At 36.6% G+C, this 13419-nt stretch overlaps 1 protein-coding gene across 1 annotated transcript in view; it reads right to left on the minus strand.

Annotated features, from left to right (window-relative positions):
• LOC137385523 (solute carrier family 15 member 4-like) overlaps positions 1 to 13419 on the minus strand; it is a 33005-nt gene that overhangs the window by 3103 nt on the left and 16483 nt on the right. Inside the window, exons 7-8 of the mRNA XM_068071998.1 lie at positions 4964 to 5195; positions 3205 to 3303 (exon numbers count right to left, since the gene is read on the minus strand). Of these exons, the coding sequence (XP_067928099.1) occupies positions 3205 to 3303; positions 4964 to 5195 (331 nt within the window). The remainder of the gene's footprint in view (positions 1 to 3204; positions 3304 to 4963; positions 5196 to 13419) is intronic.

Here is a 13419-nt window from a genome sequence, read left to right on the forward strand (position 1 = left end):
ATGCGAACTGATGCAAACAGACAGATGCGAACTGATGCAAACAGACAGATGTGAACTGATGCAAACAGACAGATGTGAACTGATGCAAACAGACAGATGCGAACTGATGCAAACAGACAGATGTGAACCGATGCAAACAGACAGATGTGAACTGATGCAAACAAACAGATGTGAACTGATGCAAACAGACAGATGTGAACCGATGCAAACAGACAGATGTGAACCGATGCAAACAGACAGATGCGAACCGATGCAAACAGACAGATGCGAACTGATGCAAACAGACAGATGCGAACTGATGCAAACAGACAGATGTGAACTGATGCAAACAGACAGATGTGAACTGATGCAAACAGACAGATGTGAACTGATGCAAACAGACAGATGCGAACTGATGCAAACAGACAGATGCGAACTGATGCAAACAGACAGATGCGAACTGATGCAAACAGACAGATATGAACTGATGCAAACAGACAGATGTGAACCGATGCAAACAGACAGATGTGAACTGATGCAAACAGACAGATGCGAACTGATGCAAACAGACAGATGTGAATTGATGCAAACAGACAGATGTGAACTGATGCAAACCGCATTGTGGAAACATACTGATTATCTTCATGAGACTCCAGTACGGGTTGAACCAGACTAGTGGAATAGTAACAATTAAAGGTGAACTTGTACCAAATTCTAGTAGATTTTACCAGAAAGTATCAGTATTTTTCTATCATTTGCAACTGTTTTCAATGTATGAGACGATCTGACTGCCAGGATCACGGTTGAAATGCTCAGCTCAATCGAAAGTGCGATTGTGATGTCCGTGGTTGCAGAGAGACCGACAGAATAGAGACACGTAATGCTTCAACTTGAATGCAATAGCCGATATCAACTATAACAACGATCGCAACTAATGACGTCATTTTACATGTATTTTGGATCAAGTTTTGTCGCTTTTAATCTTGAAACATCCTGGTAACCTGGTATTGAGGTGATCCAGTAGTAAGATCAACTTAAACATAAAAAAAAAACTGCAAATGATAAAAAATATTAGAGCTGCACAATGATCGCGTTAATTAAACGATTAACTCTACTAATACAAATAACTGATTAACTGAGTTGGGCCAATTAATCTTCAATTAAAATGCACCCGAGGTGATGATCTTGATGTGGTTCCTTTCCTTTGTACTGTTTAGTACCATGCATTACTAACGTAGCAGGTTACTACCATTTAATTTACTAACAAATAAATATTATGACAAGCAACACTTTCTTACCAATAAATTACAACCACAATTATTTTGCACTCAACTATGAAAACAAAGTGAGTCGCTAACATTAAACTTGTTTGTACAATGCACAAGCACCGAGCCTATCTAGTTGTAAGCGGCCGTGTTGTTAGTTGTTTGAACATGTTTCTAGTTAATAGCAACAAAAGTGATTTCAGTATTATTTAATACGTATCCTAGTTTATTTTTGTTTGTTTTTAAAAACTTTCTCAAGTAAATTATACATGTATTTTCATTTTTCAAAAAAGTCACAATCATATTTCAGCTTCAGAATATTAGTAATATAAGCGTGACACTTTATTGGAACATGAAAGCAGAAAAATGTCTTCCGCCCTAAGTAGCGCATTTCTGTAAGCCATTGAAAGCATAAACAAGAAAGCGAAGTGCAGTGTATGCCAGAAAGAATTTGCTTACCACCACATCACATCATCATTAAGATATATTTTAATTAATTCTCATCCCACCGCGCCGAAATCATCACTAGCTGTCACAGACAATAACTAATACTACTGACTACCGGCACTACTGTCCCCTGTGAGCGTCTATTCTCTAAAGCTGGCAATATTGTATGTAGAAAGAGGGCATCTCTTTATTCAGATAATGTGAATAAACTGTGCTGCCTCAACTCTTGGCTGACTTAATTAAAGAATTTCATAGACAGTTTTCATACTCATAATAATTATTACATTGTAACCTATGTACATTGTACATAACATGTTCTACTGCTAACAATTGTCTAAAATATAATTAACCTATATGTAGCTGTATTATTTGTTTTTGAATATGCAGGTTTTTGCTAGATTAATTCTAAGATTAATCGTAGATTAACTGGTTCAGACCAGTTATTAATCGCGATCAATTTTATAATTGTTGTGCAGCTCTAAAAAATATTAATACTTTCTAATAAAATCAACAACAACTTTGTACAACTTTATATTTAAAGGAGAATCCAGTACATAGTGATGAATGAAAGCTATCTTCATCTTAATCTAGCCTTCCTATTACGGCAAACCTGATGGTTCAGTTTTCTGATAATCAGCAGTTACCTAACAGCTAAAGTCAAAGGTCAATAGGGTAGAGACTGTGAGAAATGCTAACACACACCTACTAAACTCTACATTAAATATTAACAGCGACAGTGCACAAAATGACAGAAACGAAGTACCAATAACTTGCTTTTAAAAGGTTAATTAAAATACAATTATAACAAAATTGTATGGGCACTCAAAATGGAGTCTCTTGCCGAGCAGCAACTAAATAAAACAAAAGTTTTGATAGTAAAATTTTTAGAATTTCAGAAAGAATACATAAAACAAAAAACCGATAAATAATATATATGTTGATGTATGCAGACTGTTCACAGATGAACGCCTGCGTACAGTTTCAAATTTGTTGTGTTCAAATTATAAATATAACGCTTTAAGAAAAAATGCTGACTTCCTTCTCACTAAAATATATTTTAATAATTTAGCTGAAGTTTGCAGAAAAACTGGTAATCGTACCAAAACTCTGCTCGTTCGGAGAGTTTGGGCACAAAAAGATTTGAGATTGTTGCATTCGTCTACAAAAAAACTTTGTATATAAATACAGATGTAAGTGAGCCGTTCTACAAATAAAGTGGGTCGTCCAGTTAAGCATAACTGCGCCTGCACAAAAATACAGAACTAATAATATGTTCTGAATTTCATTAATTTAATGAAACTCAGAACTCGTTTGAGTAGTATGATGAAAATGTGCAATTGTTATTTTCATCCGCAAGGAGAATCGACGACGTCAGCAGTAACTGTAATAATTGTGATGACTAGAGACCATTCTAGCAGCTAAACTACAAATTTGTATTTTTAACATGTGTTGTGACTGACAGAACTGTGCACTAATCTAGGATAGGCTTGATTGATAGGCAGTAGGTACAAACCTGTGACAATGAAAAATACTTCGCTGGCACCGAGCAGACAGTACTGAGGAATTTGCCAAAAGATAGAGAGACGAGGAGAGACATCGTACACGGTGTGACCTGAAAAACATCAGTAGACCAAACTTATGCATAATCTATTGGAGATTGAATGGATCACATGACTTGAGCGTTTGAGAACCTACTTTGAAAAAGTATCAACCAAAGTTCACTATTCTATGATAAAATATGATAGAATTTCTATCAATGCAGTTGCTATCTACAGATAAAGATCAACACTTTAAAGTTGGACCTTTTCTACACAGACAAGTCCCCTGATTCTATTGACGACTTCCAATTGCCAGAGAAAGCTTTTAGGAAAAGACAATTCCTTTTGAGCTGAGTAGCATTTTAAAGCTCCAAGCTTTTAGAATATGATGAAGAAATAGAAATGAAATGTAGTAAATAGGCTTTTTACACTCTTTCAAAGGTGTGATGTTTTAGTTAGATAATGGTTGATGTGGACCGAGAGTGATAGTGTATATTTTTATGAATAGAAAATCAAGGAGTGTGTTAGTAGGGAGCTCTTGTTGCTAAGGAGAAGAGGCTCTCTAGTTTTGTCAATTTGAATCTCTATTACTAAAAATTCTAATCAGTGTGTCATTGGAAACTAATGTTCTGTAGGCAGTTATTTTAAATTTCTCGGTCGGTTAGAAGCACCTTGATATTTTAGCAATATTTCAAAAACTCACCATTCAATCATCTGGAAACTTTGGAATTATACTGAAAACATATAGACCTATATCTCACAAAGCGGCAAAAAAATTTCACAATCTTACCCAAACAGGAAGCTCAGAAATACGAAAAGAACTACTGTTCTGTCAGCAGCCATTTTTTATTTTTTGGTTGGTTAAAAGTGCCACATTTTGACACTATCTCAAGAGCTGATAGTCCAATCGACTTAAAACATAGAAAATCCGACTGAAAATTTGTACCACACTTAGCTCCTGAACCTTCGTAATCATACGTACACTGGAAGTATGGAAAAACAAAGCGAAACTTGAAAACCGACTTTACTCGCTCGTAAGAACAAGTGGGAAATTATTTCTCCAAATTATTTTATTCCCATTCTTCAAAGGGTTACGCCACGGCTAGACACAGCGATGACATGTGTCATTTGCAACTACTGCCTTCGTTGTAGACTGCTTGACTATGTCATCTATATAGAAATGGGTTGATGATCAATGCCAGTAAAAATTAGCCACAAGTGTTCATTCGCAATGAAAGTAACCCCGATCCCATTTTCATCAGTTGTCTAATTAGAGACTTTTAAAAGACAGCTAAAAGGTGTTGGACAGAACAACTATGGATCTGTGAGCAGAGATATAAAACTGATATGCAAAATGTGCTGCCGTCAATTAGCGCTACATAAAAAACATTTGAGACTAATCTTTTATCTGAGTAAATTTATTGAAAACCGAATTTCTCCTTTATTTAATTCATCTCATACGACAAACTTTTCCTTTTATACTTTACATATTGACCACGCAAATTATTGATTATCCTAATTAATGATACAAAGACAATGTTCTAAAATGATACTAGACAATCTATCAAAGATGTCATAGCCTGCAACCAGGTCTATTTCGTCAACACAGCGGCTATTCAGCAACATTGACGTGTTTAGTCACAGCAGATGTCTATGTTACTCATCAGCTTTACATTTCATCAGAGTGTAAATAGCTATTACAGTAGGTACTGAGAAAACCACCTGAAGCCATACCTAGTAATTGATGATGATATCCGCAAAAGTAAATGTCCCTGCGTCGCAGAAACTCAAGTGCGCCTCCGGCCACGAGAGCCAAAGTAGCGAGGAACATTCCAAAGCAGAGACGCCTGTAGGTCATGATCTTGATCTTGCGAGAGCATGCTCGGTAGAGGCGCTTGGTTAGAGGGAGCATTATTATTATAAAGATGCTGTTAAAGACAGCGAGAGCGGCTGGCGGGAACGAAAGCTGTATTCAATAAAATATATGTCACATAAGTAACTTGACATATTTTGAAAGTTCAATAAACAACGTAAACAAAACAAATATAAATCTCAAATATAAGAGATTCACTAATCAGCATATAATGGTTGTTTGCTACAAACTTGACCATGTAGAATAGATATCCAGAGTTACATTGGTAGATGATTGACAATAGTTAACCCGACGTACAGAAGGGCAGACACTGATCAATATAAGCTACTTTCTACAGCCAAGAGTTGGATAACAGACAGTTGTTTTATTTGAAGTAAATATACATCTAACATAACCTTGTTGTAAATCTTGTCTTTCTGATGAACAATATTTCTATAGAACTAATAATAACATATTAGACAAATACTAGAGATACATCTATAACTCTATATACTCTAAAACTGTATCGTACTTAGAGAAAAATAGTACATATTCATCAGATGTGTGTGTAATATACAAAATTTAGATAAAGAAATATATAAATCATACAAATATTATAATATACAATATTAAGATAAAAACCGGGTGATGATACTTACAGCCAGTTGAGGTATTGTAACTTGTCTAAGCTAATTTTTTTAATTCTTTACAATTCTTTAATTCTGTATACAAATTATACATCAAATATAGCTTTAGCCTTTTTCAGTAAGATTAAAGTATTTTCATTTAAATATACATGTATGTTAATTACAGCTAACTTTTTATCCATCAAAAACTACCTACATATACATGTATATATATATATATGTATATATACTAGAAATTCTACTGTCATACAGCCCACGACCAAAGTGATACTGGAAAAAAGAAAAGGGTACTGATGGTTGAGAAATGCAATATTAGCAGTCAAATAGGATAACTGCAATGGTAGCTGTAATGTACTGGGTGTGGGTGTTATTATATACAACAAATAGCAATAATGAACGGAAAAGATTATATGTTTATATCTCTTCTCCTGCAAAAAGAGAAATGCAATATTGGCCAGTATTAGAAGTAAAATGCACTGATATTATTAGAATAACCAATATTATTTATATAGTAATAATATAAATCCAAAGCACAATTTTTTTTACATTTCAAAACGGCATAGCTAACAATATCCTGAAGTTGTGATATTTATATAGATTTTTAGAAACTCTGTACTACGTAGTCATTGTTCCGTAGTCATCCAAACTTATAATTAATTATTGTAATAATCTCATAAGAAACGTTAAAAAATATCATCGTCATTTGCTTTACTGACACTGCGTTGGACATCAGTTAGAATGCGAAAGTATTCAAATATCTCGGCAAATGAAATTGAAAATGAAAAAATTGAAATCGGCAAGAATGAAACGATTTCTGTACTCCTATGTTAATTGCCGAAACCTTTGGCAATTCGACAATGCTATAGACTGGTGAAAAGTGCACGTTTTTTTGTGTGAAATGCGCAAGACTTTATCGTTCTATTCTCTGTCGCCCGGCGTTTCAATTTCCGGTCTTAACTTTTATTAATCCAAGCTTTTCAAGCGTTTTGTGGCGACCTTCGTCCAAAAAAATCTGTCTATTTGTGTATAATCCGATCAGATGAGTTAGTTTTAGGAATTTGCGGTAACCTTTCAAAGGCTTGGTAACATGTTTAAATAGGTTTATATGCGTTTTGTATCATTATTATACTTAAACGACTTCACTGAAAAATAGTTAAATTTGTTGATAGGATTTCGTTGCAAGGGTTTGGTGACGGCCGTTAACGGATAATTTTTCGGGAGTTGTGTGCACATGTGCATTTATTATAATTCTCCCAATCAATCATTTCACTCTTGTTTGGTCGTGGGATAATATATATATAGTATATATTGTAGAAACTTTTTCAAACACATCTATGAATGTTGGTGGTGAATTCTATATGTTTTTACTGTTGGCCCGTGGCGTTGGCCCATTGCGCTAGCCCGTTGCGTTGGCTCGTTGCGTTGACCCGTTGCGTTATATCTTGAAATTCAAATAAGTCAGCCGACTCCAGAGAAGACGATTGCTGTACAACCGCAGCCCTTAGCACAAGAAAGTGAAGTCTTTTCTAAAAGAAGGTAAAGAATAGCAAGCGAAGGCATGGCTACAGAATTATCTCAAGAGAAGACGATTGCTGTACAACCGCAGCCCTTAGCACAAGAAAGTGAAGTCTTTTCTAAAAGAAGGTAAAGAATAGCAAGCGAAGGCACGGCTACAGAATTATCTCAAGAGAAGGATTGCTGTACGACCGCAACCCTGAGCATAAGCAAGCGAAGGCACGGCTACAGAATTATCTCAAGAGAAGACGATTGCTGTACAACCGCAACCCTGAGCATAAGCAAGCGAAGGCACGGCTACAGAACTATCTCAAGAGAAGACGATTGCTGTACGACCGCAACCCTGAGCATAAGCAAGCGAATGCACGGCTACAGAATTATCTCAAGAGAAGACGATTGCTGTATGACCGCAACCCTGAGCATAAGCAAGCGAAGGCACGGCTACAGAATTATCTCAAGAGAAGACGATTGCTGTACGACCGCAACCCTGAGCACAAGAAACAAAGCTGCAGAGAACTTGGATCACCAAGGACCCAATCTGCTGCAACACCACAAGCCTGAGTTCATAGCACAACAGTTAAGTAGCCGTTGGCAATATTCAGTGGCCATTTGCCAAAACACTTTGCATATCTATATGCAATAACACTCTTGCCTGCTAATATATAGCACTTTTACTTGATCAATAGTAACAGATCACCAACTTATCAGATTGTATTAGTGCAATCATACAACTTGTTTGTGAACCTTGATGATACTTCATACCACAAACACTCTCACGATTTATTCGTAGGGCAATTACACTTCATAAAATAGTTGGGTTCACGTTGTTTTTGCTTCAAACCGTTTTAACTTTTAGTAGGATCTTATTCTACGTAAATGTGCATCATTTGAGTCTGTTTTTTCAGTTATTGTAAGGTTGACTGTATCTGAAAGCGGCTGACACTTTGAATTGTTACGCAAAATCTAAAAACAAAAATATCTCTTGCGCTAGAAATTAACCGGTATTGGCTTAACTCATTAATTTTTGGTGCTGCTTGTGTGTTTTTGTGCTGCGCCGGGATGGCCGATGCCGAGCTGAGCGAGGAAACGGTGGAGTCACATACTGACGCCTCAGACACGGACAGCAAAGGTACACGTTTGCAAAATCAAGTTGAAACTGAAAAACTGAGCAGTTCGGATAGTGCTAGTACTACTAGTCATCAGCAAGCAAGTACTGCTAACAATAATGTAGATGTTGCTATAATTAGTGAAAGCACTGTTAGACGCTCTTCAAGATTGGCTGCATTAAAGAAGTCCAATGACGCTATGCAGCTAATGAACATTATCGGCGCAACCATTTTAGATCACCAGAATATTATCGATATGGCTAGAAAAAACATTGATGGTGTTGATGTTAGCATTGAAACGTTACAAAATGATGTGACAGAGCTAAATGAGTTTCGTAATCAATTTGATTCAATGTATGAGGACTTGCAAGTTATTTCTGACAATAAAGTTGATACAACTGTTACAAGTATGTACACTGAGCATATCAGTGAGTTTCAAACAGTGGAGCAGCACTTACAGCAAAAGATAGAGCAATTGGGAGTTCAACAAGATGAAGAGAAAGAGCTGCAAGATGAAGAAGCAGCAATGCAAAAGATGAGGAAGCAGCTGGAGGAAAAAATTAGGTTGTACAACGAGAGAAAGCAAAGCGGGCAGAGATTAGCACCTATTTCACTTCTTTCATTACAATCTCCACACAGTTCAGTTACCAGTACACCAACAAAACCTGAGAATCGCCTTAAAACGGATATAACAGAAGGCACTACAAGAAAAAGACTAGAGCCTGGCAACGCACGTTCACCACAACCTCCGCTTTCCACACTAATTATTTCTAGCAGGACTGCAGTGCAGATCCAAAATCTCACACTTCAACAACCACAATCAGATGAGCTCAGGTCACATAGTCCAGGCGACCTACCACAACCGAGGGAACCTAACCCTGGCAATGTAGATGTCAAGTCAAAAACACATAATGACCTTGAACCCATTCACCAGCTTGCACAATGCCTTGTCACAACGATGAAAAGCACTAAACGCACAGCTCTAGAACCCAGCATTTTTACCGGGAACCCACTAGAGTTTAATGACTGGGAGATGGATTTTGAAGGTTATATAGAAGCTGAAGGCCTTGTGGGCAAAGAGCCGCTTAGGTATTTGAAAAAATATGTGAGTGGAGAAGCTAAAGACTGCATATCAGGCTACTTTACACTCAACTCGGAAGCTGCATATAAGGATGCCCGCAAGCAACTGAGAAGAAGGTATGGCAAGGATAGCAGTATAGCTCGTGCTATTCGAACAAAGTTAGAAAACTGGCCAAACATTGGTGTGACAGATGGTAACAAGTTACGCAAGTATCCAGACTTCCTGTCACAAATCAAAAGTGCCATGATTTCAGTGCCAAAACTGAAAGCCCTCAACGACAGTGATGAGATAGAGAAAATAGCCAGAGTACTTCCGCGATGGATGAAAACAAAATGGGTGAATCTTAGCAGACAGTTAGAGAGGAACGGGGATAGGAAAGCTGATTTTCATGATTATCACTCATTAATAAATGAACAAGCTGAGATCCAGAACACCCCTCTGATGGCAAATGATCGACCCCCAGCGAAACCACCAGAGAACCGCCAAAGTGGGAGGCACCCCGACGAAATATCAAAGTGGGAGGCATCCTAGAGTTACCGTAGACAACCGTAGACAGGCCCGCTAAAAATTGATCAGAATCAGAATTATGAGCGCTGAGTAAAAATTAGAATATTTCATGTTTACATATTGCATTACGTATGTTACATTATATATTACAATAGCCTTGATTTATCCTGATATTAATTACATATTATTTACTGGTTGTAAATTTTTGCAAATTTAAGTGGGAGTGTAGAAACCTTTTCAAACACATCTATGAATGTTGGTGGTGAATTCTATACGTTTTTACTGTTGGCCCGTGGCGTTGGCCCGTTGCGCTAGCCCGTTGCGTTGGCTTGTTGCGCTGGCTCGTTGCGTTGGCTTGTTCCGTTGACCCGTTGCGTTATATCTTCAAATTCAAATAAGTCAGCTGACTTCAGAGCCAGTTAATTGGAAGCCTTAGTACTGGAAACAGTTAATTTACAAGCCTTAGTACTGGAAACAGTTTACTACAGAAAAATGTTATTAAACAAAGGTTGTTAAAAGGAGACAAAGGTCAGTAAATTTAGTGTATGTATTTTGATGTAATACCTTTTATTTGCTGTAAAGATACATGTTTCAACAAAGTTAATTTTGGCAATTGGAAGACTTTTAATAGAAAGGTTAGGCAGCCACCAGCATTAGTTCCATGACTTTTATATTACAATGCTGTGTGCTATTTTACGCTATTGTGTTGTTTAGTTTATGTTTTATTAATTAATTAGTATTATGTAATATTTTTGCCTAGTTCATGTGAAGTTATGTTTTACAGACTTCATGGTAGTCTAAATATGACGAAGACTAGCGGTGAAACTTATTCCTTCTTCAAGCAACCCCAAGTAATTATAATCGGGACGTAAAAGTCTCCACACATATATATATATATATATAGTACATAAAAGTATTTGGGTAAAGTTTATTCAATTTATTACTGCAACCATTGGTTTCATACAGCCAGCGAGCTAGCTACAATCGTCAGGTAGTGTGAATGTGTACAGAACAGTTGTTTTCATCACTAAATGCTAAGCAGATTAAAAAGCTAAAAGCTTGAAACTCAAAGTTGGAATTGCTCTCCATAGAGGTATAATTAGCCATTATGTGTTCTCAAGTAAATATTTGTTTCTGTGTCTACATGATGACATGAGTTCTGATCGTTCATTTAAAGTTGCCTGCTCGGGTCTAAATATAATGTACAGTTTCTCTGTCTGGCATAAGTTACAAGTCTAGGTTACGTTGGAGTACGACTGCGCTTTGGTGACAATGTTTCATGATGTTGTATATCTTATATTGTTGTTCTTTAGGTGCCATATGTGTTTGCTCAGCTCAGTAGCGTTTTGGTTTTTTGCGTGCGTGAATGATGACTCATGGTTGGAGAATTGTGTCTTGAAGCTTCCTTCAGTGAGGCCTATATAGTTTTCTGTCTTGTTGTTAGATGTTACATTGCATTAGTAGATGACACTGCTCTACTATATACTATATATATAGTATATAGAAAAATTACCCACATCAAATAATTTGGGCAAAAGATGTCAATACTGGTTGTTTTTGAAATATTTGATACAGGCAAATCAGTGAACTCTTTAACTAACCCATTGGTGCTGCTAGTTACTGTCAGAACGTTACACAGTTTGGAGTATGACAGATTTAGCAGCCGGTGTCTGCGTTAATTCTGCCAGTTAGCTATGAGGATATTTTTCCGAGTGAATCCTTTGTGAATTCTTTGTATCGTTTCCCTGAAGTCAAAGACACTCATTAATCATTGATATGACTGTGTTGTTAGAATGGGATGAGCTGGAACTGAGATGACATTAGTTGTTTAGCCTCTTCTCTTGATTCACTTATTTTACAAGACACTCATTAATCATTGATATGACTGTGTTGTTAGAATGGGATGAGCTGGAACTGAGATGACATTAGTTGTTTAGCCTCTTCTCTTGATTCACTTATTTATTTCCAGTGTAACTTTTCAAGGCTAATGACGACCCTGAACTGAATTGGTTAGACTAGCAAAAGTTTGTAAATAACATGCTCGTTTCTAATGATCTATTCTGTTAGTTAGTTAACTTCTAGTGAATTTAACACCAATGAATGCTTTTGTCATTAATGCTACGTGTTTATGCTTTACCCTGAACTCATTTCCTTTTCGTACTAGTGTCAATACACTAGAGGGCAACCAATATTCTGTTAGCTCCTACTAGACATATACAGACTTTCTTTGTTTATTAAGGATAATCAGACATCGCATTGTGGAGTAACGAAAGAGTATTGTAGAGTAACAATAAAGACATGAGTTACTCTGAACTCGATGCCAGTGTTCAAAGTTTAAGTTGGTCATCAGAGCCAATCACAGAAGAGCTGACTAATGAATCCTCTTACTGAAATTGTGGCCTAATTTAATTGAGATCACGCTTGTCATACTGTGTGTCATACTGTGTGTCATACTGTGTGTCATACTGTGAGTCATACTGTGTGTCATACTGTGAGTCATACTGTGTGTCATACTGTGTGTCATACTGTGTGTCATACTGTGTGTCATACTGTGTGTCATACTGTGTGTCTCTTTATGATGGTGCTGCAATTTTGTGGTTTACTATATACTGATACTGATAAGAACAGTAATAACACACAACATCATCAACTAACTAGGGTAAAGTGGAGTCTATGACAGTGAGTTTGGTAATGGGCATCACCGTATACATGTACATGTAATGGCTATATGTGGCATACACAGCAGTGCGTTAGGAATCATACAAGGATTTCTCTCCACTGAACAAACTGATGCCCATTACCAAACTCACTCACACAGACTCAACTTTTTCCTAGTTAGTTGATGAGGATGTTGTGTGTGTTATAACTGTCCCTGTAAAGGATTTGTTTTACTAGTAAAAACGCGACGGCAGCTGCTGCCAGAATGATTAACCATTGGGCTGTCACATAATAAAAAATACATAAATCTGTGGTCTTTGAATGGCAATAATATGGCAAGTCGATTAGTTGCTTCAGACTTAGTGTTTTACACCTGTATTTAACTCATATTTGTTGGCCTACCAAACAATCATAACTAAGGTCAATACATCTACCTTTGAGTTCACCAACGCCAGACAGTTACAGCTCAGATTTCAAGAGATACAGTACGCATATAAACGAAGTAATAGAACAAACTTTTGATATACAAAGAACAATTAATTCTGCTTAGACATTCAATCAACTAACATAATAACTCTCAGGATTAGAAGGCCGCATTAAGGTATTTAAGTTTATAAATTCAATATTGCAATTTTATTGTATTTGTATCATTTCTGCAACCACGAACCTGGCATTTTACTGTATGTTATGATTGTTGTTATAATAAATTTTATACTATTTGCATATGCGTGCTGCTGACTTACTCTAATATATTACAATATCGTTTACGTTGTGAATTTACCAACTGTACTATGTTATAATTTTTAGTGTCACGGTGTAGCCTA

The sequence above is a fragment of the Watersipora subatra genome, chromosome 1 (genome assembly GCF_963576615.1).
Source record: "Watersipora subatra chromosome 1, tzWatSuba1.1, whole genome shotgun sequence".
Lineage (NCBI taxonomy): Eukaryota > Metazoa > Bryozoa > Gymnolaemata > Cheilostomatida > Watersiporidae > Watersipora > Watersipora subatra.